Source organism: Chiroxiphia lanceolata, chromosome 1, assembly GCF_009829145.1.
Source record: "Chiroxiphia lanceolata isolate bChiLan1 chromosome 1, bChiLan1.pri, whole genome shotgun sequence".
Lineage (NCBI taxonomy): Eukaryota > Metazoa > Chordata > Aves > Passeriformes > Pipridae > Chiroxiphia > Chiroxiphia lanceolata.
The window spans coordinates 153,644,451-153,667,024 of NC_045637.1; the positions used below are offsets into that span (position 1 = coordinate 153,644,451).

Below are 22,574 nucleotides of genomic sequence, written 5' to 3' on the forward strand. Positions count from 1 at the left end.
GAGACATGTTATGATCAAATTGTCCTTGATTCTCTTCCAGTGAAACTGTGACACAGGACAAGATGAAGGCAATGATTTTGGCCACAAAGGAAAAGTACAAAGAGATTAAGCAGCTTGCTCAGGTTTAAGAAGCAATGAGTTTGATTATTTTTTTTCCCAGTCCTTGGCCAGAGGTTTCTCTTTGCAGTTCCTCTGCTCAGGGAATGTTGTTTCTCAAGGATTAGACAACTCAGAGAAAGGGTTTGGAGTATTAAATAATTCTGTTGTTCAGATAGAATAGAACCATGAAATCATCAAGGCTGGAAAAGACCTGTAAGATCATCGAGTCCAACTGTTAATTCAGCACTGCCAAGGCCACCACTAAACCATGTCCCCAAGTGTCACGTCTTTTAAATGCCTCCAGGGACAGTGACTCCACCACCGCCTTGGGAAGCCCATTTCAGTGTTTGACAACACATTCAGTGAAGAACCTCTGCAAGGCCAAACTGCAAACAAGAGGTGCTCCCTAGGCCTTTAGAAATTATTCCGTGGCTCATCTCCAAGTCTTGCCAAAAGCAGTGAACAGCTTTTCTTAGTTTCACCAGAGGGGAAGAACTGGCTAAACACAGTTCCACGCCCAGATGAGGGAGGAGAATGTCATTATGAATAACAAATATATGCAGATATAAAGTAGCAGCTATGACATGTATCTGTTGCAGATATAAAAATGTATAGCAGATATAAAAGCTGACACAGTGGTCAGGAAATGAAAACCACAGCCAAGACCACCAGAATCAACGACCTGTGCAGTTTAACATAAAGAACATTTTCTGTTAGAAGCACCAGAAGTCTAATTGCTCTGATGCAATGCAAAATAATGTGCCTTGACAAACACTAATTTCTACCTTACTCAGCTGGTGCTTTTCCACGTGCATCACCTACTTCGTGTCAAGGGCTGGATTTCAGTATCATGGAATGTCAGTTCACTGAAGACATCACATTTATATAAAATGAGAAGATAAATGTGGGAATCCACCTCTCCTCAAGAAGAGGAATCCAGAGTGAAACAGTGAGCCCTGAAGACATGCAACAGGCAAGCCCAGCTGCTGGAAACCTCTCGTACCTTCGACGGTGAGTGTGGCTCTGGTCTCTGCATTCCCAGCCCGGCACTTGTACATTCCGGCATCTTCAGGCTTCACCTTCAAGATCTTGAGCTCTGCTGAGTATTGCTCCCGCTTGATCTTGTACTTCTCAGAGGGCTCGATGAGCACGTGGTCCTTGAACCACTTCACAATCTTTGGAGAGGGCCTGAAGTCACAGGACAGGACGGCCGAGTGTTTCTCCAGGACAGTCTTGTCCTCCAGCTTCCTGGTGATCTGTATGTGGTAATCTGCAGGGTTGGGAAAGAACAAAGGATCAGTCTGGAGAAAAAGGAGGTTTCTAATCTGTATTTCATGCTGATTAATCTCATGTATGATGTTCACAACTGTTTTACGAACTGCTCAAGTGTCTCATAGAGCTGATGTGCTTTGAAGCTACATCATCACGATGATCTATAGATCCTACAAATTTCATTCTATAAGATAATACCACACATTAACCACCAAATTCACGATCCACTTCTGGTTCAGTGCCCACAGAATTGCTCTCTAATTGAAGTTTTTATTCAAGTAAGAGGAAATTAAAGACAAAACAAGGACTTCAGGATGTGATTGGACATATTTGCCATGGTGACAGCGGAAGATAAAAAGCCTTGAAGCTTTTTCCTGGATCAAGTCAACGACAACATGAATTAAGTAAATGAGCTATCAAACTTGTCTAGTTCAGAAATGGGACAAAATAAACTCTCCTGGCAAATTTCATCTGTTTTGTCCTCTTTGGTAAAGTCAAGAGGACAAAAATAAATCCCAAACCAGTTTTAGCGTGACGGATTTTAATATCAGGTTTGAATACCAAGGACACCAAAGTCATTTAATCAGATCCCTTCCTAAAACATTGCTGGCTCATTTAGTGTGCCCAACATTGCTCCCTGCAAATTGCAATTGGGAACTAAGCAGATCTTCCAGGTACACACGCATTTCCAAGAACCCAGTGGATACTGCACATTAGACAGCACGTATGACAAATTGCTTTCTAATTCAAGCCAGGACATGTCACAATACCTCTGACAAGCAGGTTTGCTGTAGATTTTGATTTGCCAATGGAGAACTGGATGGTTCCTGTCATATCAGCACTTGTTTTCACTATTGTCAGCCTGTGGATGGTGCCTTCCTGCTGCATGATGAAGTTTCTGCCAGGTTGTAAAGCTTCTCCACGTAGAAACCACTTGGCGGGTTTCACAGATGGAATGGATGTCTCACATTCAAAATTGGCTTCCTCAGGCTCAGTCACATCCTCATCACACAACTCCTTCACGATATTAATGGCTTGCTCTGCATGGAACGAGAGAGCAGGGATTTAGGAGTCATGAAAACTTTTCCATTATCAACCTGAACACTGATGCCGTCTTTCCTCCTTTTCAATACTGAACTTATTATCTAGAAAGGCCTTAAAATATCCTTTTATATATATAAAACCAGCTATATATATATGTATATATTTACATAAAAACAACTATATCTATCTGGTCACAGGCCAGACAGTGAGATTGCAACCACTGCCTCAAAAATCCATATCTCCTGATTCCCAAGCCCTGTTTCTAAAGCCACCTTTCTATCCTGGTATCAAACTTGTGGCACTACAAAATGCAAAAAAAAAAGAGTTCATTGAAATGCAGATGTTGACACAAGGAACTACATCGTTTTTCTGAAAAAACAGCTTCCTGCAATACACTTGACAAGCTTCTCTGGAACAGGAATTTCATCACTTTCCTTAGGAGAATACACCATATATTAATTTTTCAGGATGTTCCTGCGCTGATAATCCTGAAAGGGTTCAACACCAATGGACTCAATAATAAACCAACATTGAATTAAAAACACTTTCTTTCCATGGTATCGTGTCTCCGAACACAGAGGCAGTTGGCCAATCCTCCTTCCAGGGGCGAAGAGAGGGTTCTCTACCTTCAACAAAGAAGTTAGCACTGCTTTTGTCATCGAAGGCATCGCAGGTGTAGGTGTCCTCATCCTCGTAGTCGGCGTCGTTGATGATGAGTTTCCTGTAGACGCCTTCGCTCACGATCTCGTATTTGTCGCTGGGGCGAATTTCCACGTCCCTTTTGAACCACCGGACCTTGGCGTTGGCACGAGACACTTGGCACTCCAGGAACCCCCGGTGCTTCTCGAGGGCGATCTTGTCTCTCAAAGGCTTCACTATTTTTACAGGCAGCTCTAAAAAAAAAAAAAAGTTTAAAAAAAAATTATAAAAAAATGGAGTTATCAGCACAGTTTCCATGACAGGCGCCAGTTAAAAACTTATTAGGAATATTTCTTTAGTGGGTAGTTATTTGACAGGGATCCCCAGTATGTTCAGCACTCAACACACAGCAAGTAAAGAGCTGATTAAAGGGAAGTTTTTCTCCTTATTTTACCACTTGAGTGGCTGAACTGCAGAGATAATTTCCTCAACACTACAGAGCAGTGCTGTGGCAAAGCGAGGGACTGATCACCTATTTACTGAGCTCCTGATCAGTGGGTTAATTCAAATGTCTTCCTTCTCTCTCCCTCTCTTCCCACATTGTTTTAGTTAAACACACACAAAAAACACTGTTTTCTATTATAATGTACACAAGAAAGTGAAAATGCAGGAGAAAAGCAACAGCTTTTTGTCCCTTCAATTTCTCACACAACTTTCAGTGTCTAAAAGGTACAAAACCAGCCTTCTGAGAAAATTAACTGTTATTTAGCCAAAGCAAATTCCCAGGCTGATATCTGATGGGCAGTAAGGTAGGCAGGAGTTTATCTTTCCCTGGGAGTTGCAGGTGTTGTTTAGCTTTCTTCACAGGGAGGTTGGTTGGTTTGTAACGTGAGAGAGCATGAGCAGCACTGGCACGAAAATCATGATTACCTTTCACGGTCAGCTGAGCACGAGATTCTGCCTTTTCTGCCACAAATTTGATCTCTGCCGCATCCTCCACGTGGACACGGGCGTAGGTCAGAGAGTAGGTCTTCCCTGAGTACAGAGACACAACCAGACACTGCTCAGCTTCCCTGGAGCAAACAGCTTCACCCTCCAAGGAGCTCTACCAGGCTGAGCATCCCCCATCTGGTCTGAGCTCAGGACCACCTGCTCTCACGGCTGCAGGGCCGACCATTCCCCCATGTCCCTGTACCAGAGGATAACCCAAGCTCAACTCCTCCAAAGGCTGACTTAACATCACCCTCACACCATTGGGAAAGAGCATGAAACAGAAGAATCCCACCCACTGCCTAATGATATGAATTCCTACCCACTGCTGTCATTTGGGATGACACCAAATTTGCCTTGTTTAAGTTCCCAACCACAACACTATCCCAGCACAGCTGCAGCCCCAAAACCAAAGCAGGACCCTCTGCTGAACCTTCTTAACCTGATTTTGGAGGTCACACCCTTTTTTCTAGTCTCCCATCCCAACATAACCCCCCTCAAGAAGGAGATCCCTCTTTTCCCTCCTACCATCCTGTCGCATTTTGATATTGTCTGAAGTCTTCAGCTTGTTGTCATTTTTGTACCACTGGGTTTCGACCTCATCATGTGAAATCTCACAGACAAAGGATGCACTCTCGTATTCATTCACTTCCACATCTTCCAGTGGCTTTACAATCTTGATATCTCGGGCTGTGAAACCAAAGAGAGAAATATTTATTCGGGGTTTCTCCGTACCCAAGTGTGGGGTGTTTGCCTTCTGCATAACTGCACAGAAAAAAGTGGGATTGTGTTTTGTTCTAGCCCAGCCTCCCTTCCTCGGGGGTTCTCACCTTAAGACAGTGAATACATTTTATGCTTGAACTGGCAGGTAGAAATACCAGCTACATTGGAGCTCACTGCAGAAGGATTTTGTGGGTGCTGGAATTTCATACAGGTTTTAAAAGATGTTAAACATATTAATGCAAGAAAATCTGCCAAGGAAAAACTAAACACAAGCCTACAGTTTTGAGGGTCACTATAAATCTGTCTCATTCATGTGCTCCTCTTCACAGTCTCCTGTTCTACCCAGGAAAAGCCTTTTCTGCAGTGTCTTCTGAACTCAGTATAATCCTCTTTAACTTTGCAGCTCGGCACTCACTTTGTCAGAACTGCTCCGTATTTCTGTGCTATTGCAGCCCTTTCCTTTTGAAAGGGAAGGCCTTGATACCCCTTGGATCAGCCTCAGGAGCAGAGAAATGCAAACAACAACCCTTCCCAACCACAAAATCAGGGAGAAAAGGGGGAGCTCAACAGAGCAAGGAAACAGGGCACACATTTGAGAAGATATTGCTAAACCCAAACGGCCACAGGAGGACAGCAGCTAGTAAGCAATAAGAAGGATGCTCTATCTTTCAGCAAGATCTATTTTTCAGATGTCCCTCTGGGAAATAACCTCTACCAGGGCACAGCAAACCTGTCTGTTGAGTAACTTGCCCTTAGCACCAGCTTATCTCTGGTGCTTCAGAGCCTGGTGACCAAATACTCCTGGTGCTTGATCAGCTGCTTGGTGCATAAAGGAGAGGTGCAGGAGGAATTAATGAACATCTCTTTAGCATGTACAACCTGAAAATTAGGGCACCTCTTTAGCTCATACCCAAAATTTGTCCAGTCCTTGTTCAGGCAAAGTCCCCCTGTGACAATGGCAGAAATTAAACCAAACCACATCAGCACCAGCCATTGAATCCCTGCTTTGTGCCAGGCTGTCCAGGATTTGTTAATGTGTCAATCCAGAAACACCACTGAAATTCTAGAGAATAGAAATAACTAAAGATAAATGGAAAACTAGATATTTTTTTACTGGAATGATAGAGCAAGCACAGAAGAGCTCTGCCAGCACTTCCTTACTAGGAAGAGAAACTTAACCAAAATGAGCAATTATGAAATACATAAACTGTCCACAAAGAATTTCTTGCTGTGTGGCCAAAAATACTGCAGTAAATGTAATTTCCTACTTCAGCCAAACGTACCATGAACCTTTAGAGTAGCTGATGTCTTGTCTTCAGCTGCTTGACAGCTGTAGGTTCCCTGGTCTTCATATTCACACTTGTGAATAATGAGGCTTCTCTTATTTCCCTGGGAAACAAACCCCACGTTTTGACTTTGATGGATCTCCTTCCCATCCTAGAAGGGGAAAAGGCCAAAACCAGATCACCATCAACTCCTGTACATCTGCAGTGAGCAAAACAGACATTCAGAGCTGTGTTTTGTTCACCTGCCTCATTGGACTTAATGGAATATGTGGTGCAACATCAGTATGGCAAAAAGCTTTCAACAGGTTGGAGTGGCTGAAGAGCTCACATAACTTTTTGATGGTCTCAGACACCTATTTGAAGGCTTAAAACACTGCGCAGGGTTTGGCAGTAAGCCCCTTCAGACGCAACTGATCTTAAACTAAAAGAGGGTAGAACTAGACTAGATATAAGAAAGAAGTTTTTTACAATGAGGTTGGTGGATGTCCCATTCCTGGAAATGTCAAGGTCAGGTTGAACAGGGCTCTGAGCAACCTGATCTGGCTGAACATGTCCCTGTTCATTGCAGGGGGGGTTGAAACTAGGTGACCTTTAAGGATCCCTTCCAACCCAAACTGTTCTGTGATTCTATGATTATCTAGAAGAATTGTTGTTATCCCAAATTAAGGAAAGTATCATCTGAGCCCAAGGAAGGTACATGAAATGCAAGAGCTGATCCACAAAATGTCAAGGGAAAGAGAACTGGACTTTCACTGACAAAGGAAACTGAGGCTTCCCTTCAATCACAGTTCCAAAAGACCTTGTAAATGCTGGGTGAGAACTGCTAGGCATGAAGTAAAGCACAAAACTGCATTGTTATAACAGCAGCACTCACATTTTGTACGGGAATAAAGAAGTTTAACTTTAAAACCCAATAAACACACCCAGTAAATAAAAAACAGTGATAAAGCAGAAGAGTAAATCAACATAAGGACAAGAGGGCAATGCCAAGAGCTGTATTGTCAAGGCTCAGACTCACATCCCCTGGAAGTCAAAATAAAGGCTCTCATTCCCTTCCAGAGAAGTAGGGAATTAAAATATCACTATCCATTAACACCGTACCTTGAACCACTTCACATTCACATTGGGCCTGGACAGCTCACACTCAAATGTGGCCTTGAGCTTCTGAGTCACACTGACATCCACCAGTGGTTTGCTGATTCTCACAGGCAATTCTGAGAAAAAAAAAAACCAAAAAAAACCAAAAAGAAGGTCCAGTGAGTGGGGAATGAGGTTTGCAGGAGGATGTCTGACACGAGCACTAATGGGTAGGCAAGGCCTGGCTTCCATGGTTAATAAAACCTGTGACAACAGAATCATCACGTTTTGGGCACTTTATCACATGTTGTTCTGTGGACAGTGATGCTACAATAATGCTGATGATATAAAGGGCATGTTACTGGTGGTGGTCCAGTGCTTAACACCCCTTGCAGTTACAAGGGTGGCTGGTTGACCTCTCAAGTTTGCTCTCCAGGTCAGGAGAAGAACAACCATGTCCACACCAAGCAGAGTCTGAGCCTTTTGGGTCAGTGTACCTGTCACAGTGAGTCTCCCTGATGAATTGATGCCTTCTGCCTTGAAGGAGATGACCCCTGCATCCTCAAGGGCCACCGAGGAAAGAGTCAGCGAGTGTTTCTTGCCCAGGACGCCAAAGCTGACGTTGGGTGCAGGTTTGAGCCGAACTCCGTCCCTCTGCCAGGTCCCTTCCACGTCCTCGTGTGACACCTCCACCTCGAAGGTGACAGTCCCTTTCTCAGCAACTTCCAGGGGCTGAAGGCCTTTCACCAGCTTGATCTGCCTCACTGGAAAACACCGTGGAAAAATTGAAGATCTCACAACCGACAGCTGTGAAATATCCCGAGGACTTCCAAAATGGATTATTTCCCCATTCCCCACGCAGGTGCTTGCCAATTAATGGTATCTGCCAATTAAACAATCACTTTTACAGGAAATAAAACCTGCCCACGACCACACATGGCTGCTATTTTTAAAATGGATGTTTTCAGCTGGTTGACAAACAGGTCAGCCAAATATCACAGAAAAAGGGCAATCTGGCCCCTTTCCTATTAAGGTCCACCAGGTTTAGTAAAAAGAAAAAAACCCCCACAATAACATTAATGCACTACAATATTGTGCAGTTCTCCAACTAGGATAAAACAATGGAAAGAAGTAGCAGGGGGAGAGAAGAGCCTTTACTAAAAGGAAAAAAAAATTTGTGATATGGTGCAAAGTGTGCTGACACCTCACAGCTTGAGGGGGGCAAAGCATCCGTGGTTTGGGTGGATATTACCTGTTCTTGTGACAAGACATCCATGTCCTATCAGCCAGTAAAATGGATTTAGTATTTAAACTTGTTTCACCACTAGAAGTAATTAGTTGACAATTAAAAAAAAACAAAACAAAAAAACCAAAACAAACCCAACCAATCAACCAAAAAAACCAACAAAAAAACCCCAAAAAAACCCCAAAACAAACAACAACAACAAAAAACCCCCCACCAATTTAAAAAAAAACTAAACCCTCAACCCAACCCTCTAAAAAGCCATGAATTATTCACAAGAACCTTCAATTCTCAAAGGGTCTCCTGGGAATATTTCAACCTTCCTAGTGCGTGTTTAGCAGAGATAATCCAGTAATTCAGCCAGGATAAGAACACAAACATGGCTGAGGTGGGCTGTCCTTAATTCCTGTCTTCATCTGTCTTCTGACAATCATGACAAAAGGATGTAGGAAAAAGGACAGAAATACAGAGCTACAGATGAGGTATCATTAAATTACCTCAAAGAACAACACCCTCAGATAGAAGATTTGCTCTTGGAGTTTTTCTGACCCTGACTGAACATAAAGAGACATTCTGAAAGAGGTTGCTTGCAGAGGAAAATTTAGACAATGAATGGCTGAAGAGGCAATGGTTTGCTAAAAAAAAACATACAAAGGAAAAACATAGAGGCCACTAGAGTGGGAAATTTCAGAGGAAAGAGAAGAATGGGTAAGAAGTTTGATGGTCAACAGAATGATTGAAAGCTGATGGGATGAGATGCAGGCAAGAGCAGTCAGCCAGACATTCCCTGTTTGCTGCCCTTTCTTTCACCTCCACTTGGTCATCTGGCTGGTGGTCAACCCCATGGTTGTGTCCCTGCATTTCCATGATAATGGCAGAGACCAGAATCCACCTCCAAACCCTGGCCAGGGTATTTATAGAACTGGAGATCACTGAACTTACTTTCCACGTTGATCTTGGCTTGGGTCTTGTCATCAGGGCTCTCACAGCAGTAGAAGCCCCTGTCTGCAAAGGAGATGTCCTTCACCACCAAGGTGTGCTTTGTTCCCTCAGCTTTGATCTCTATCTTGTCGCTGGGCTTCAGCACGATGCTGTTCCTCATCCACTTCACCTCTGCAGGCTTGGTCAGCTCCACCTCCAAGGTCACTGTCTCCCTCTCTTCAACTGTTGTGGGCTCCAGTTTCTTCTTGAATGAGATCGAGGCCTCTGCCAAAGGAGAAGAAATTTTAGTAAGAAAGTAGATAATCCAGAAAACATGTTTTCCAGAGGAAAATTAGGATGGTGGCTCATATATCTCCAGTCCCAAAGCGTTCTGAGCATCCCTATTTAATGATACAAAGGCAGATTTTCCCTACTACACATTATAAAACAATATTGTAGAATCATCGTCATAGCATGGTTTGGGTTGGGAAGGATCATCTAGTTCCACCCCAGTGGGCAGGGCAGCCTGTAAAAAGGGGCATTACCATCTCTCACCTCGGACTCTGAGGTTGGCTGTGCTCTCTACACCCTCAGCACTGGCGCAGATTTCAGCTGCATCTTCCAGTGTCAGGTCAGTGATGGTGAGGCTGTGGTTGGTGTCCTTCTGGGAAATCACATACTTCTTGCTGGCTTCAATCTTGACGCCATTCCTGAGCCAAGTGACCACGGCGTCGCTGGGAGAGACGGTGCACTTGAACACGGCCTCTTTTCCTTCCTCAGACACCACACTGTTGAGGCTGGTGATGAATTTCACCACTCTGGGAGCTGATGGATAGGAATAAAACACTTAGAGCATGTCTTTCAGGTGTGGCATGAGCACCTTCAAAGAGCCAAAACCTTTGATTTTATTGGAATCATTAATATTTCACGGAATATGCCGGGTTGGAAGGAACCCACAAGGAGCACCCAGTCCAACTCCTGGCCTTGCACAGGATTGTCCCCGAGAGTCACACCCCATGCCCCAGAAGATTATCTAGAAGCTCCTGGAGCTCTGTCAGCCTTGGTGCTGTGCCCACTGCCCTGGGAAGCCTGTTCAGTGCCCAACCACCCTCTGGGGAAAGAACCTTTTCCTAATATCCAACCTAACTCTGCCCTGACACAGCTCCAGGCCATTCCCCTTGAGTTCTGCCACTGGTCACCTTCATTACTCACTGTGAGTGCTCACAACAATGGGTCATCATTGAATGTTTCTCATGTCTAAGTAAGTTTTGTACATAAAGAGGCCAGAAGCCAGAGGCAAACAAAGGGGGGGGGGGAGGAACCCATCTTAGATTTGAGATACTGAATTCCAGCCTCAAATGCAACATCAAGGTCAATATTAAGAGACCTGAGCTCCACAGGTCTCGAAATCATTATGTTTTTCAGAAACAGAGGTTCCAGTGACACTGAGAGGAAAAGGGGGGTTTGTATTTTGCTCTCAACACATGAGACAACACAGACACATGAACAAACTCAGCTTTGCAGAGTTGTAATGGTTGAGGAGAGAACCCAAGGATCCCTCCAACACTGTCACCACTAGAAATGTACCTTTGGGGGTGATGGTAATGCTGCTCTTGTCATCTCTGGATTCACAGGAATACTCCCCCTCATCCTCAGCCCGGATCCCTGTTATCGTCAGGGTCCGTTTGACCCCCTCCTCGTGAACCTGGAAACGTTTGCTGGGCTTAATCTCAACTCCATTCCTGCGCCAGGTCACCTTCCCCCTGGGGTGGCTCAGCTCACAGCTCAGGCAGACACTGCCTCCAATCTCAGCCTTGACAGCTTCCAGCTTCTTGGCGAACTTCACTGGGATCTCTGGGATCCAGAGGAAGGGAAAGTGTTGAGAAAGGAAAAGATAAGAAACTTGGTTTGAGGGAACTGGTTCCGGACAACTTTGGAAACAATCAAACAAATGAACTCGCCCTACAAAATATTTGGGGATCAAAGACAGAAACAAATCAGGAAAGTGGGAATTCAGTGCGCTCCTTTGACATGGTATTTTCATATCACCATCATTCTGTAAAGCAAAAACAACGTCTTCAAACATGGTTGAGTATTTCCTTCCTTTCTGTCTGTTACCTGACGAGACCACGTAGTGTTTTTACAGCAGAGTCTGCTTTTCCTGACTAAATGCTAAAATCTGTATGGATACATAAGCCCCAGCCATCTTTGTCTCTTCTGTCACTGCAGACACAGCCAGTGGTGTTGCAGAAATCCAGGGTATGATTTCTCTCATCCCAAAGAGACATTTCAAGAGGTTGGAAGCATCATGACCTATCAGCAACCTCCCCTCTGCAATGACTCCTCAGGGAGTTGAGGGAGTGCATCTCAGCTCCAGACATCTCCAAGGGGAAGTGTCTGAAGAGAAAGGAGCAGGGCTTTGCTCTGGGACATCACCCCTCTCATCTCCATCTGTGGACCAACTCTATTTCATCCTGCTTGTCAATTTACAGCCTTGAGTAGGGAACAGCATCCCAGGTGCTCCATCCCATGAATTGAGGAGGATTCAGTTCAGGTCCTGTTTCCCTCTGTGACTAAATCACCAATTTTTTTCCTCACACAGCATCCCTCTACACCCTCACCAGCTTTTCCTGTGAGCACAGAGGGGAAGAGCTGAGTCTCTGCCATGTCCCAGGGTTAAGAGGAGACAGAAACAGAAGGGAGTAGACATCAGGAAAAGCTTTCTTGTCCCCAACAGGCCAGCAAAGGACAAAAAGTGGGTATTTTGAAACAGGAGATCCTTGTTGGCCCATGCTGGGGCATCCACAGAAGGTACAACAAGCCTTGAGGTTGGAACAGCTTTAGGGATAGTTTGGGCTTCACCTCCATCCCACCATGAGAGAAGTGTTACTGTTGGGTTGGGATACGACCTGTGCTCTGCTCTCTGCTCACCTTTCACCTGAACTTTGAACTCCTGCTTGTCATTCCTGGTCTGGCAGGTGTAGACAGCAGTGTCTGTGCTCTCAGCTAGGTTCACCACCAGGGTCCTGGATGCCCCCTCACTCTTGATCACACATTTCTTGCTCGCCTTGATTTCTGTGCCGTCCTTGAGCCACTTCACTGCAGCAGTTTCAGGTGTCACTGAGGTTGTCAGTGTGATACTCTCATGTTCTTGAACAATGAGAGGCTCTTTCTGGACAACTTTCTTTTCAAATTTAGCCTCTGGTTCTAGGAAAGACATTGAAACAGGAAAATTAAGAATTTAGATAATTGAATCCTTAACACAGCAATATTCTATTGCTCTCTCTTCCTGACTCAACGCCAGCTCATCCACAGCCTGCAATAATCCAGGGAATATGGGTGAAGATTTGTGGCTGGTATCATCTTTTAATGAGTGAGAAGAAACAAAATGATCTCTCAGGTAACTCAGAGCTTCTGCTTAGTAGAGAAGCAGAGAAAGAAAATGCAAACATATGTATTTTATCTGCTGCCCACAATAAGCTTCTTGCTAAGAAGTACAATAACCCGTATAATTCTTCCCTCTCCCATTTTTAGGATTTTAGGTCAAGTTAATAAGGAATATTAATATGCTAAGCCTGAATTTATGGCCTGTTTTCTATTTGCTCCACAGGCAGGAGGGTTGGAACTAAAATGATCCTTGAGGTTCTTTCCAACCCAAACCATTCTGTGATTCCAGTACCTTACTCTTGGCCTCTTCTCTATCTTGCACAACACTTTGCCACAAAACTGGGCGTTTTTGGGGCTCACACCAAAAAAAAGAAGTCCAGATTTCCCCCCTCTGCACTGTTAGATTGAAAATTAATGTGCCCTGGGGGTTCACTGACGTTGCTCCAGGGGAGATGGTGGCTGCACCATGGCTGCTGGGTAGGGAATACCCAGTTTTCCTCACAGGTTGGTGCTTAACACCACAAAGGGAGTACCCACCAGTTGGTTCCAGTTTGAATGTCATCTTCTGGCCTGCAGCCTCACAGATGTATTCCCCAGCATCCTTCTTCTCCAACTGCTCTATAACCAGGCGCCGGGTTTTGCCCACGGTCTCTATTTTGAATTTTCTGGAGGAAACCAGAAGTTTTCCGTCCTTGAACCATTTCACTTCGGTTGCATCCTGTGCTACCTCACACACGAGGGAGGCACTTTCTGTCAGCACAGCCTTCACCTCCTTCTGGACCTTTTCCTGGTTTATAAATGCAGGTTTGGGCTCTGGGTGCAGAAAAAGAAGGAAATAATTGATTATTTATGATTGAGGGACTAGAATGAGATTGATCTTACAGATTCCTGTAGGCTGGTCTGGAAAATATTTAGGTTGTCACTTGCCAAAACCAACTGTTGTCACTAGGCAGCATCAACCCTTCTGTGGGACTGAGTTGCCACGTGGAAATTGGGAATTAAGAGCTTAGGAATGGAAAGGACCAAAATATCCTTGATATCAACCCTGTGATTGCAAGTCACCATGAAAAAAAATATTTAATTTAAACATTCCCAAGAACATCTGTCCTGCATATCATCAAAACCTCCCAGATTTCTTTCAGTTGAGATCTAGGACAAAATAAATAATTATGGGCTTCTGGAACAGACTCTTCATGGCCTCTTCCACTGCCAGAAACGTGACTGTCAAAGAGACAAAGAAATATGATCTCCCTCCAGGGCTCAGGGGGGTCAGGTTGGCAAGGTCCCCAAGGTTGTTGCAACATCAAATCGTCCTTTAACATCACATGTTTAAAGCAGTTTGGGCACCTTGTAAATCCTGTTCCAAAAGACCAATTTCTTGGAATCTTTCACAGCAGAGGGGCGTTTGGCACCTGGCAGAATTAGTAAGGCATCTCAAAAGGCTGAGATCTCAAGCACACAAGAAGCCCAGTTCACCAAAAAAATTCTGTTTTCAACCCATCTTCAGACATGTTGATGCTGAATACACAAATGGAAAAATCTATTCCAGCCTCTCAGTTTTCAGAAATGTGATTGGAAGTCTAATAAAAAGAGGATTTTTGAATGGTTCTCTCCTTTCAAGGGGATCAATGCACAAAGAATCACTCTCTGGGATCCCAGGCATGCAGGTTCATGAATATATGTTGAATATTGTGCTAAATAATATGTTATTATATTTATACCTGCAACTATTATTATGTAGCCCAACTAAAAATGAGATAAGCCTTTGTGCCATCTAAAGCCAAATATTCCCATTTCTACAAATCCAGGCAATAAGGTGCAGAACATCAGGTGAACCCTACGGGCTGCAACAAAACCCAGAGCACAGCAACCGAGCCAGGGTGGAATAGATATCACAGTTATTGCTTTATTGTCCTCTCCTGTCATTCAGAAAGGTATTTCTTACCTGTGACATCAATCCTGAAGGTGAGTTTCTGACCAGCAGCCTCGCAGCTGTACTCCCCAGCATCCTTCTTCTCCACCTGACCCACCACCAGACGGCGAGATTTGCCCTCGGACTCCACCTTGAACTTCTTGCTGGAGGTGATCAGCTTCCCATCCTTGTACCACTTCACCTCAGTCTTGTCCTGGGCCACCTCGCAGCTCAGAGTGGCATCTTCTGATAGCGCAGCTTTCACCTCTTTCTTCACTTTGTCCTTCTTTGTGAACACAACTTCTGGCTCTGAAAAGAGAGAGAAGTTCAGAGTTTCTCCAAAATAAGTTGCTGTCCAGGCCCCTTGTTGTGGTTTACAGGTAAATCCTGGAAAACAACCCCAGACTCGACAATGCACATCTCAAACTATTGGCAGAACACACAAACCATTTTGTGGTGGGGGTTTTATGTGGTTTTAGTCTGTTTTGGTTTTCTGAAATCCAGAAGATCCTCTGAATGGTTCACAGAAGCATTGTATGGCAGGGTCCAGCCAAGGCAGGACACATTTGAGTTGAAGTTGAGTGCAAAGTAACAAATTTTTAGAGGAAGGAGCTGTCCTGTGCTGCATCATAGCCCCATAGAATTGATTTCTTGGGTTCTCAGTAGCTGCTTCTGTTGCTGCTTAGATCATTTTGTTAAGACAAATGATCTAAGGTGCTAGACCAGGACTGACACGACCAGGACACTGTTATTACTTCTCAGTAATTATTTTTCCTCGAGGAAAGTAAATTACTTTTCCTTGAGGAAAAACCTCAGCTCATCTTGCATCCAGATGGTGAAATCCTCTTGTTCTCCACAAGACACGTGTCATACCACTCAGAAGCGGTTCAGGAAGTTTTGAGGGAGTTGTAAAGCTGAATCCATTCTACCTCTCTACAGCCCCAGCAGGGAGATGTGTCTGGATTGAGCCTCCAAGACACCTTCTTTCCCCAGTTTGCCTCTTACCTGACACCTTAGAGGCTTCATATGTATCAAGCTCTGTTGCCATATTGTCCCTTCAGGCTGAAACAAGCCCTTACAAGGGAAATAAAACAATGCACACACCCAATCATGACCCTGCACTGAGAACAAGCTGTGGTGCAGGTTTATTGTCATTGCACCAATGTGTGAGGAAGAAGAGGTACAATCTACTTTTCCTACAGTGATGTGTAGCTTCCAAGGACCCCTGTTTTAAGGATTTCTAAGCTTTGACATAAAATATATGAAGGCAACTGCATTTGTAGCTTTTTGCCCCATTTCTACATCAGAACTGGGCCATTCCAATGACATTTGCCAAAAATTTGAAGCGTAACACGAAAAGGTTTTAAAAAATAATATTGATTTTTCTAAATATTCCAGAAATAGGAACGATGGGCTGAAGAGTCTTCTCGTACCTGTGACATCAATCCTGAAGGTGAGTTTCTGGCCAGCAGCCTCGCAGCTGTACTCCCCAGCATCCTTCTTCTCCACCTGACCCACCACCAGACGGCGAGATTTGCCCTCGGACTCCACCTTGAACTTCTTGCTGGAGGTGATCAGCTTCCCATCCTTGTACCACTTCACCTCAGTCTTGTCCTGGGCCACCTCGCAGCTCAGAGTGGCATCTTCTGATAGCGCAGCTTTCACCTCTTTCTTCACTTTGTCCTTTTTGATGAAAGCATCTTCTGCCTCTGCAGTTAAAGGGTACAAGGGCAGATTTTGAAAATTAAGCCCTCTCTCATACACAGATCCCTTCCCAAATGCACACACACCAGCCTTTGGAGTGTGGTGCTGAAATGGATTTCCCATTCACATTCCCTCCCAACAGCATCAACTGAACAGCTAACATTTGAACTACATCAAATGCTGGTGAAGGGCTCCTTTACTGGTAGTCCAAGACATGACCCCAAAGTTGTTTTTATTTCCACCACTATCGTTCTCCAAAATCTGCAGAAAAGAAGTTCACATATCCCAAAATCCAGCAGCACACAGGATAGGTGGACGAGATCTGTAAGAAGTCAGTTTGCTGACTTAAATTCAGTTTTGCCAAGAGCCACAATTGCAGCAAAAGCAAAGATAACTTTGGGAAACAAATTTTGTGAGCCTGTTTTGTGTCTGTATCTTTATTTTCCAAATGTTTTAGAGATGTGCCATCCCAGAACTGTGTTTTTCTAATGAATGAAGATTAGCCAGCTCCCGTGGAATTTCCTTTGCACTGCACCATGTCACAGTCAAAAAGAAATTTAATGTATGAACCCTTCAATTTGCTTTAAATTCCTTGAGATCCAACTGAGGGATGCCAAGGTTAAAACTTGTTCTTGTTGATATCATGGTGATATCTGGTTTCCTCATCTACTGCTTCTGAGAACAGGTGTAGTATTTCCATTCATAATAAAAAGGTTTCCTCTATAATGAAGTTTATTTCAGGAAGAGACTTCCATGAGATAATGCCTGTGCTCAGATTTGCTGTGCCTTTTAATTTCTCCTGCCACTACTGAATTCCCAGTTTGCTACCAGTGCATTTTCACCAGGTTCCCAGAGAAATTCCCCAATGATCTTCAGCCTAACCTGAGTCTGGACTACAGAAATCCACTGCATTTTTAGTTTCAAAAGAAGGGAGACAGACATAATAGCACAAAGACAATTATCATGAGTAAACCAACACCACTTATGTGCTGGTTCAGTCGCTGCCTGTTGAGATGGAGTTTGCCAAGCCACATAACTTTCCTCTCCTTCAATTTTTTTAGGTTAAAACAGGGGTGAAGCACATTCTCTCACCTGTGACATGGATTTTGAAGGTGAGTTTCTGGCCAGCAGCCTCGCAGCTGTACTCCCCAGCATCCTTCTTCTCCACCTGACCCACCACCAGACGGCGAGATTTGCCCTCTGACTCCACCTTAAACTTCTTGCTGGAGGTGATCAGCTTCCCATCCTTGTACCACTTCACCTCAGTCTTGTCCTGGGCCACCTCGCAGCTCAGAGTGGTGTTTTCCTTCAGCGCTGCCTTCACCTCCCTTTGCACTTTGTCTCTGTGTTCAAACGCGTCATCTGCAAGATTGGAAAGCAGGAAAAAAAAAAGTAGGAAAAAGCCCATGAAAATGAAAGCTTTGCATCCAAGATCAGGTGGTGTTGGGGTTCTGGTGAGACACCACCTGGTGCATCACAGCTTAAATAAATCTGCTGTGGAATGAAAAAAGACTGAAAGAGTCAGAGTTAAGCAAATGCTCGATGAAGCACTGGCAGGAACAAATTACTTCCAGGCACCACATTTTCAAGCTGCTGCTCATTTGGGCAGCAAGAAGAACTTCCATGCCTGATCTTAGAGCTGGTACCAGCTTTCCTGCAGGCCCTCTGGAGGGTCCCTCTCTACAGGCCAGGCAGGATGGGCTTTCCTGGGAAAGCAGGGTGTGTTTTGTTCACTTGAAGGGAAGTTTGGGCTGCACAGTCACAGTAAACAGGACAAACTCCAGGCAGGATCCTTCATTTGCCAATGCCAACCCCCTGGCTGGGCCCAAGTGATATTTAGGAAAAAAATCAATAAGGGTTATGAAATAAATGCATAACAGGTGGAGTACCTTCACAGACATTTATATAGAGCTGTATCCTTATGGAACAGCATCGCTTCCCAGATATGTTCTACAGAATACATGCTGCTAATGGTGCAAAATCACAGTCACAAAGTAATTCAGGTTAAGAGTGATCTCTGGGGGCCACCCAGTCCCACTTCCCCTCTCAGAGCAGATGAAATTACACCAAGCTCTGCACAGTCATGTCCCACTGAGTCCTGAGTATTTCCAGCAATGGAGACCCCACAACCTCAAGGCTCCTGTCCCAGAGCTTGGCCACCCTCACGGTGCAAATTTTTCCTAATATCTTTTCAGAACCTCCCATACAAGTTCCAACTTGTATATTTTATCTCTCCTCCCATCACCCCGGATCTTTGAGAAGACACAGAGCTGTAGACTCCATATCCTCTTATTAAACAGATGCAGGCAGTAATTAAAGATTCCTTTTGCTTTCTCTTCTCATCTCTAGGCTGAACAAATCCAGGTCTCTCAGCCTCTCCTCATATGACATGTGTTCCAGCCCCTTAATCATCTTGGTCACCTCCAGTGGAGCTGTGCCAGGAGCATCTTGGATTTCCAGATGGAATGACTGCCAAATACTCCAATCAAACAGACACTGAATTAAGAACAGTAATTTGATTTTAGGCTTGGTTTTGATAAGTTCCAAGGACATAATTTTAGAAGCTGGACATAGGAAAGAACATTGGAGATAGGGATCCTAACATGATACAGTAAATAGAGGAATAATAATAAAAAAATCTCTGTAATAAACTTCTTTGGAACTACCAAACTTGCATGAATTATGAGAACTGCTCCATGAAGAACAGATCAACAATTTATTCAATACTGAGTGTGGAACTTGCTACCTCCCCACTGAAGTGCTCAGAATTTATATCTTACCCAGCAGAAGAACAGAAAAAAAAGGATTACTAAGGCCAGCAAAAATATATATATAATCCTTTGTATATATATAATCCTTTTTATATATATAAATCCTTTAAAAGACAGAGCACAAATAATGAATGAAAAAAGGAGAGCTCTGCTGGAAAGTTGTGTCTCCGGGGTTAGGAAATGACAGTAGTGCAAAAAAGTGTGGGTTACAAATTTCAGAGCACTTCCTGTGACACTTCTGAAGAGAACAAGCCAATGCTCCTGGAAAGTGTTGTCCTACAGGCTGATTTCTTCATTTTGGCTCTAAACCTCTCTAGGCAGATATTTTCCCCTTCATTATAAGCAATGGATGTTACACTTCCCATCCCTGGAAGTGTTCAAGACCAGGTTGGATGAAGCTTGGAGAAACCTGGTCCAGTGGAAGGTGTCCCTGCCCATGGCAGGGGGTGGGATGAGAAATCTTGAAGGTCCCTTCCAACCCAAACCATTCTGGGATTCCATCACACAGGAGGAGGCTGAGTGAGGGACTCCTAGGCTCACATTTGTGCTCCATCCCAGGTAATTCTCTTCAGTGAGAGCTTTCAGTTGCTTGAATTTCCCTTAGGGTAATGGTATTTTACACAAACTCACATTGGTATTTCTGCTCAGTTGTATCTTCAGTCAGCAGCAAGGGGATAACAAAGATGATCTGGGGTTAAAGCAAGAGATCAGAACGGATCAGAAGATCCATTTTCTCTTTCTAGTTCCACAGCATTCTTCCTTAGCAGTCTTGAAGGAGGACCTAGATGAATCCCATCATTTCTGCCCCTACAGTGACCAGCAAATCTCTCAGTGGAAAGAGAGGGCCTTTTCTTCTCTACTTTCTGATATTTACCCATTTGCTAAATCTGAGAAATGGCCTCTCCTTGGCAGCAATGGGCAACAGTCACTTATATACTGGAAACAAAATGCCCCTCCCTCTTTCCATGGTACCCAAGTACCTCAAAGCCTGTGATAGGAAAAACACTTTGGGGTGCAACACTCTCCTTACCCTTGTTTACAGAAAGGATGTGAGATACAGAGAAGTTTGGTGAGAGTGAGGGACCCACCACATCAACCTGCAGAGGATGGTGCTATTTCCAAAAAAAAAAGTGAACCCTCATAGTCATGAATATGACTCCTGTTTCAGAAGCCCTAAAAGCAGGTCAATCTTTGGGTTTTAACCCAAAAGACCCTTGAAACCTTCCATTATTGCTGTCAACAGCTTTCCCCACTTTCTCAGCTGCACACAAAAAATTGCCAGGACCACTTCAATTCCTGCACCAGTGAAGGAAAAAGGTCTCCTGGACCCAGATGAGAAGATCCTTCCATGGGAAGCTACGAAGAGCTTTTCCTTCAAACACTGTGATAAGATCCTTTGCTAATTTCTGCCTTTCACAGTTTGATTTATAAACCACTGCAACTTCTTTAAGAGCTTCTTCTATCAAATGCATGTTTGAAATAAAATGGCAACCTCAGTCTTACCCTGTACTGTTCCTACAACCTGCATAGAGCTAGAGAAAAAAAAAAAAAAAAAAGAAAAAGGTCACATAACTGAGCCATGGAATAAGCATTACCACAGGTTTTCTGGCACGAGGGATAACGAGGCAGATTTGTCTCCAGTTTCCTTGCAGGGTCATCCCCCAGCAATGTATATCACAGAATGCAGACGTGGTAGAGCAAGCAGAGTGAAACCCAATAGTTTGTTCCTCAGCAAGGCCCACAGCTGGCAGTCACATGAGTCCCAGTGCTGTAACATCATGGGGTACCTGGGAGCAGGCCAGCCCCAAACCACCTCCAGCGTGGAAGATGCTTAAAATCACTCGCAGATAGGTCCAAAATAAAAGGTTCAGTGGTGTGACCAGGCCAACAGGCTGGGAAAATGTCAACACTTCTAAAAAGGCATGGTTAGATTCCTGTGTTGGGTAAATCTCACGAGAAAAAGGACAAATCTTTGCACCAAATCCAATTGTGTTGCCCCACATCCCTGAGACGTGCTTTTAATAGATGTGCTTTTAATTGAATGCTTCTTTGAGGTTTTCTTGTGATCCACAGTCAGAAAAGAAACATCTACATCAAATTTAGTTATTGTTCCCTTGAAACACTGTCAAGCAGGACAGAAGAAAGGAAGATGAGAAAGGAAGTACAGCGTGATTTTTTTGTCCACAAAAATAACTGGCAGCAAGGACAGAAATTGGTGCATTGATGATTCACCAGCACACACAGACTTCTGAATATTGATCTGAACTGTCACTTGAACCTCTCTGTGTGGTGCAATTCCACATGAAGTCATGTTGGCAAAACTCAGCAAAGCCACATCTCTTGTACAGATGTGACAGAAAAACTCTGTCCCAGTAGAGACAGAAACTACAAATTCTAAGAATGGAACTACAGACCCTTAAAGAGTGGAAGGATTGTGTTATGCTTGTCTTGTTCTCACATCCTTTTTCCTTATCACCATTCCTGGTCAAAATCAGGGAAAAGACTACTGGGCCTAAATGGGCTTTTTCCCAAAGCATCCAAACATATGCCCTTAATATTGATCTTTAAGAATAACCATTTAAGTTCTGCTGCAGACCCATACAGAGCAAGGCTTAAAGTTAACCTATGCCACCAGGAAACTTCACAGCTACAGCAAAAAAAAAAGGTGTAACAAGGCAATCCCTCACCTGCAACATGGATCCTGAAGGTGAGTTTCTGGCCAGAAGCCTCACAGCTGTACTCCCCAGCATCCTTCTTCTCCACCTGACCCACCACCAAACGACGAGATTTGCCCTCGGATTCCACCTTGAACTTCTTGCTGGAGGTGATCAGCTTCCCATCCTTGTACCACTTCACCTCAGTCTTGTCCTGGGCCACCTCGCAGCTCAGAGTGGCATCTTCTGATAGCACAGCTTTCACCTCTTTCTGCACCTTCTCCTTGTGGACAAAGGCATCTTCTGCCTCTGAAATAGGGAAACAATTTAAAAATATGCATAAGATGTAAATAGCTCGTGGCAAGAAGATATTACATGTATTTGGTGTAGGTGCTCTGCAGGAACTTGGGTTTGGCAGTGCTGGGTTAACCATGGGACATAATGATCTTAAAGGACTTTTCCAACTTAAATAATTCTTTGATTCTACAATAATTTCGTGTTCTTTTTATCACATAAAACCCTCAAAAAAACAGTCCATGCAGTTATACCTCTCAGACTCCTCTTCATGAACAGCTCGACCTCCTCATTTTCAAATTTCTTCTAATGAAGACAAAGATAAAATTCCCCCCTTTTTATCTTTATGATATTCCTATTCCCCACATTTGGAAAGAGCCAAATACAGCACAACTACAAGTTGTCACCTCCACTATCACATTACTTACAGGATTTTAACAGGTATTTTAGATTAAGACTGGGTGTTGTTCAGAAAACATCGTGCAACCCAATCCCAAAGAAATGACAAAGACACAGTTCTTAATATGGAAAAATACTTGACCTCCATAGCATATAAAA

General features: G+C 43.9%; 1 protein-coding gene across 1 annotated transcript in view; it reads right to left on the bottom strand.

Moving 5' to 3' along the window:
* Nucleotides 1–22,574, bottom strand: part of OBSCN (obscurin, cytoskeletal calmodulin and titin-interacting RhoGEF) — a 184,195-nt gene that overhangs the window by 124,638 nt on the left and 36,983 nt on the right. The window contains exons 11-27 of the mRNA XM_032686197.1: nucleotides 21,756–22,031; nucleotides 17,390–17,659; nucleotides 16,027–16,302; nucleotides 14,627–14,902; nucleotides 13,219–13,494; nucleotides 12,226–12,501; nucleotides 10,882–11,148; nucleotides 9,850–10,119; nucleotides 9,316–9,579; nucleotides 7,628–7,894; nucleotides 7,155–7,267; nucleotides 6,051–6,204; nucleotides 4,573–4,734; nucleotides 3,985–4,089; nucleotides 3,042–3,308; nucleotides 2,142–2,411; nucleotides 1,103–1,369 (exon numbers count right to left, since the gene is read on the bottom strand). Coding sequence (XP_032542088.1) covers nucleotides 1,103–1,369; nucleotides 2,142–2,411; nucleotides 3,042–3,308; nucleotides 3,985–4,089; nucleotides 4,573–4,734; nucleotides 6,051–6,204; nucleotides 7,155–7,267; nucleotides 7,628–7,894; nucleotides 9,316–9,579; nucleotides 9,850–10,119; nucleotides 10,882–11,148; nucleotides 12,226–12,501; nucleotides 13,219–13,494; nucleotides 14,627–14,902; nucleotides 16,027–16,302; nucleotides 17,390–17,659; nucleotides 21,756–22,031 — 4,056 coding nt within the window. The remainder of the gene's footprint in view (nucleotides 1–1,102; nucleotides 1,370–2,141; nucleotides 2,412–3,041; nucleotides 3,309–3,984; nucleotides 4,090–4,572; nucleotides 4,735–6,050; nucleotides 6,205–7,154; nucleotides 7,268–7,627; nucleotides 7,895–9,315; nucleotides 9,580–9,849; nucleotides 10,120–10,881; nucleotides 11,149–12,225; nucleotides 12,502–13,218; nucleotides 13,495–14,626; nucleotides 14,903–16,026; nucleotides 16,303–17,389; nucleotides 17,660–21,755; nucleotides 22,032–22,574) is intronic.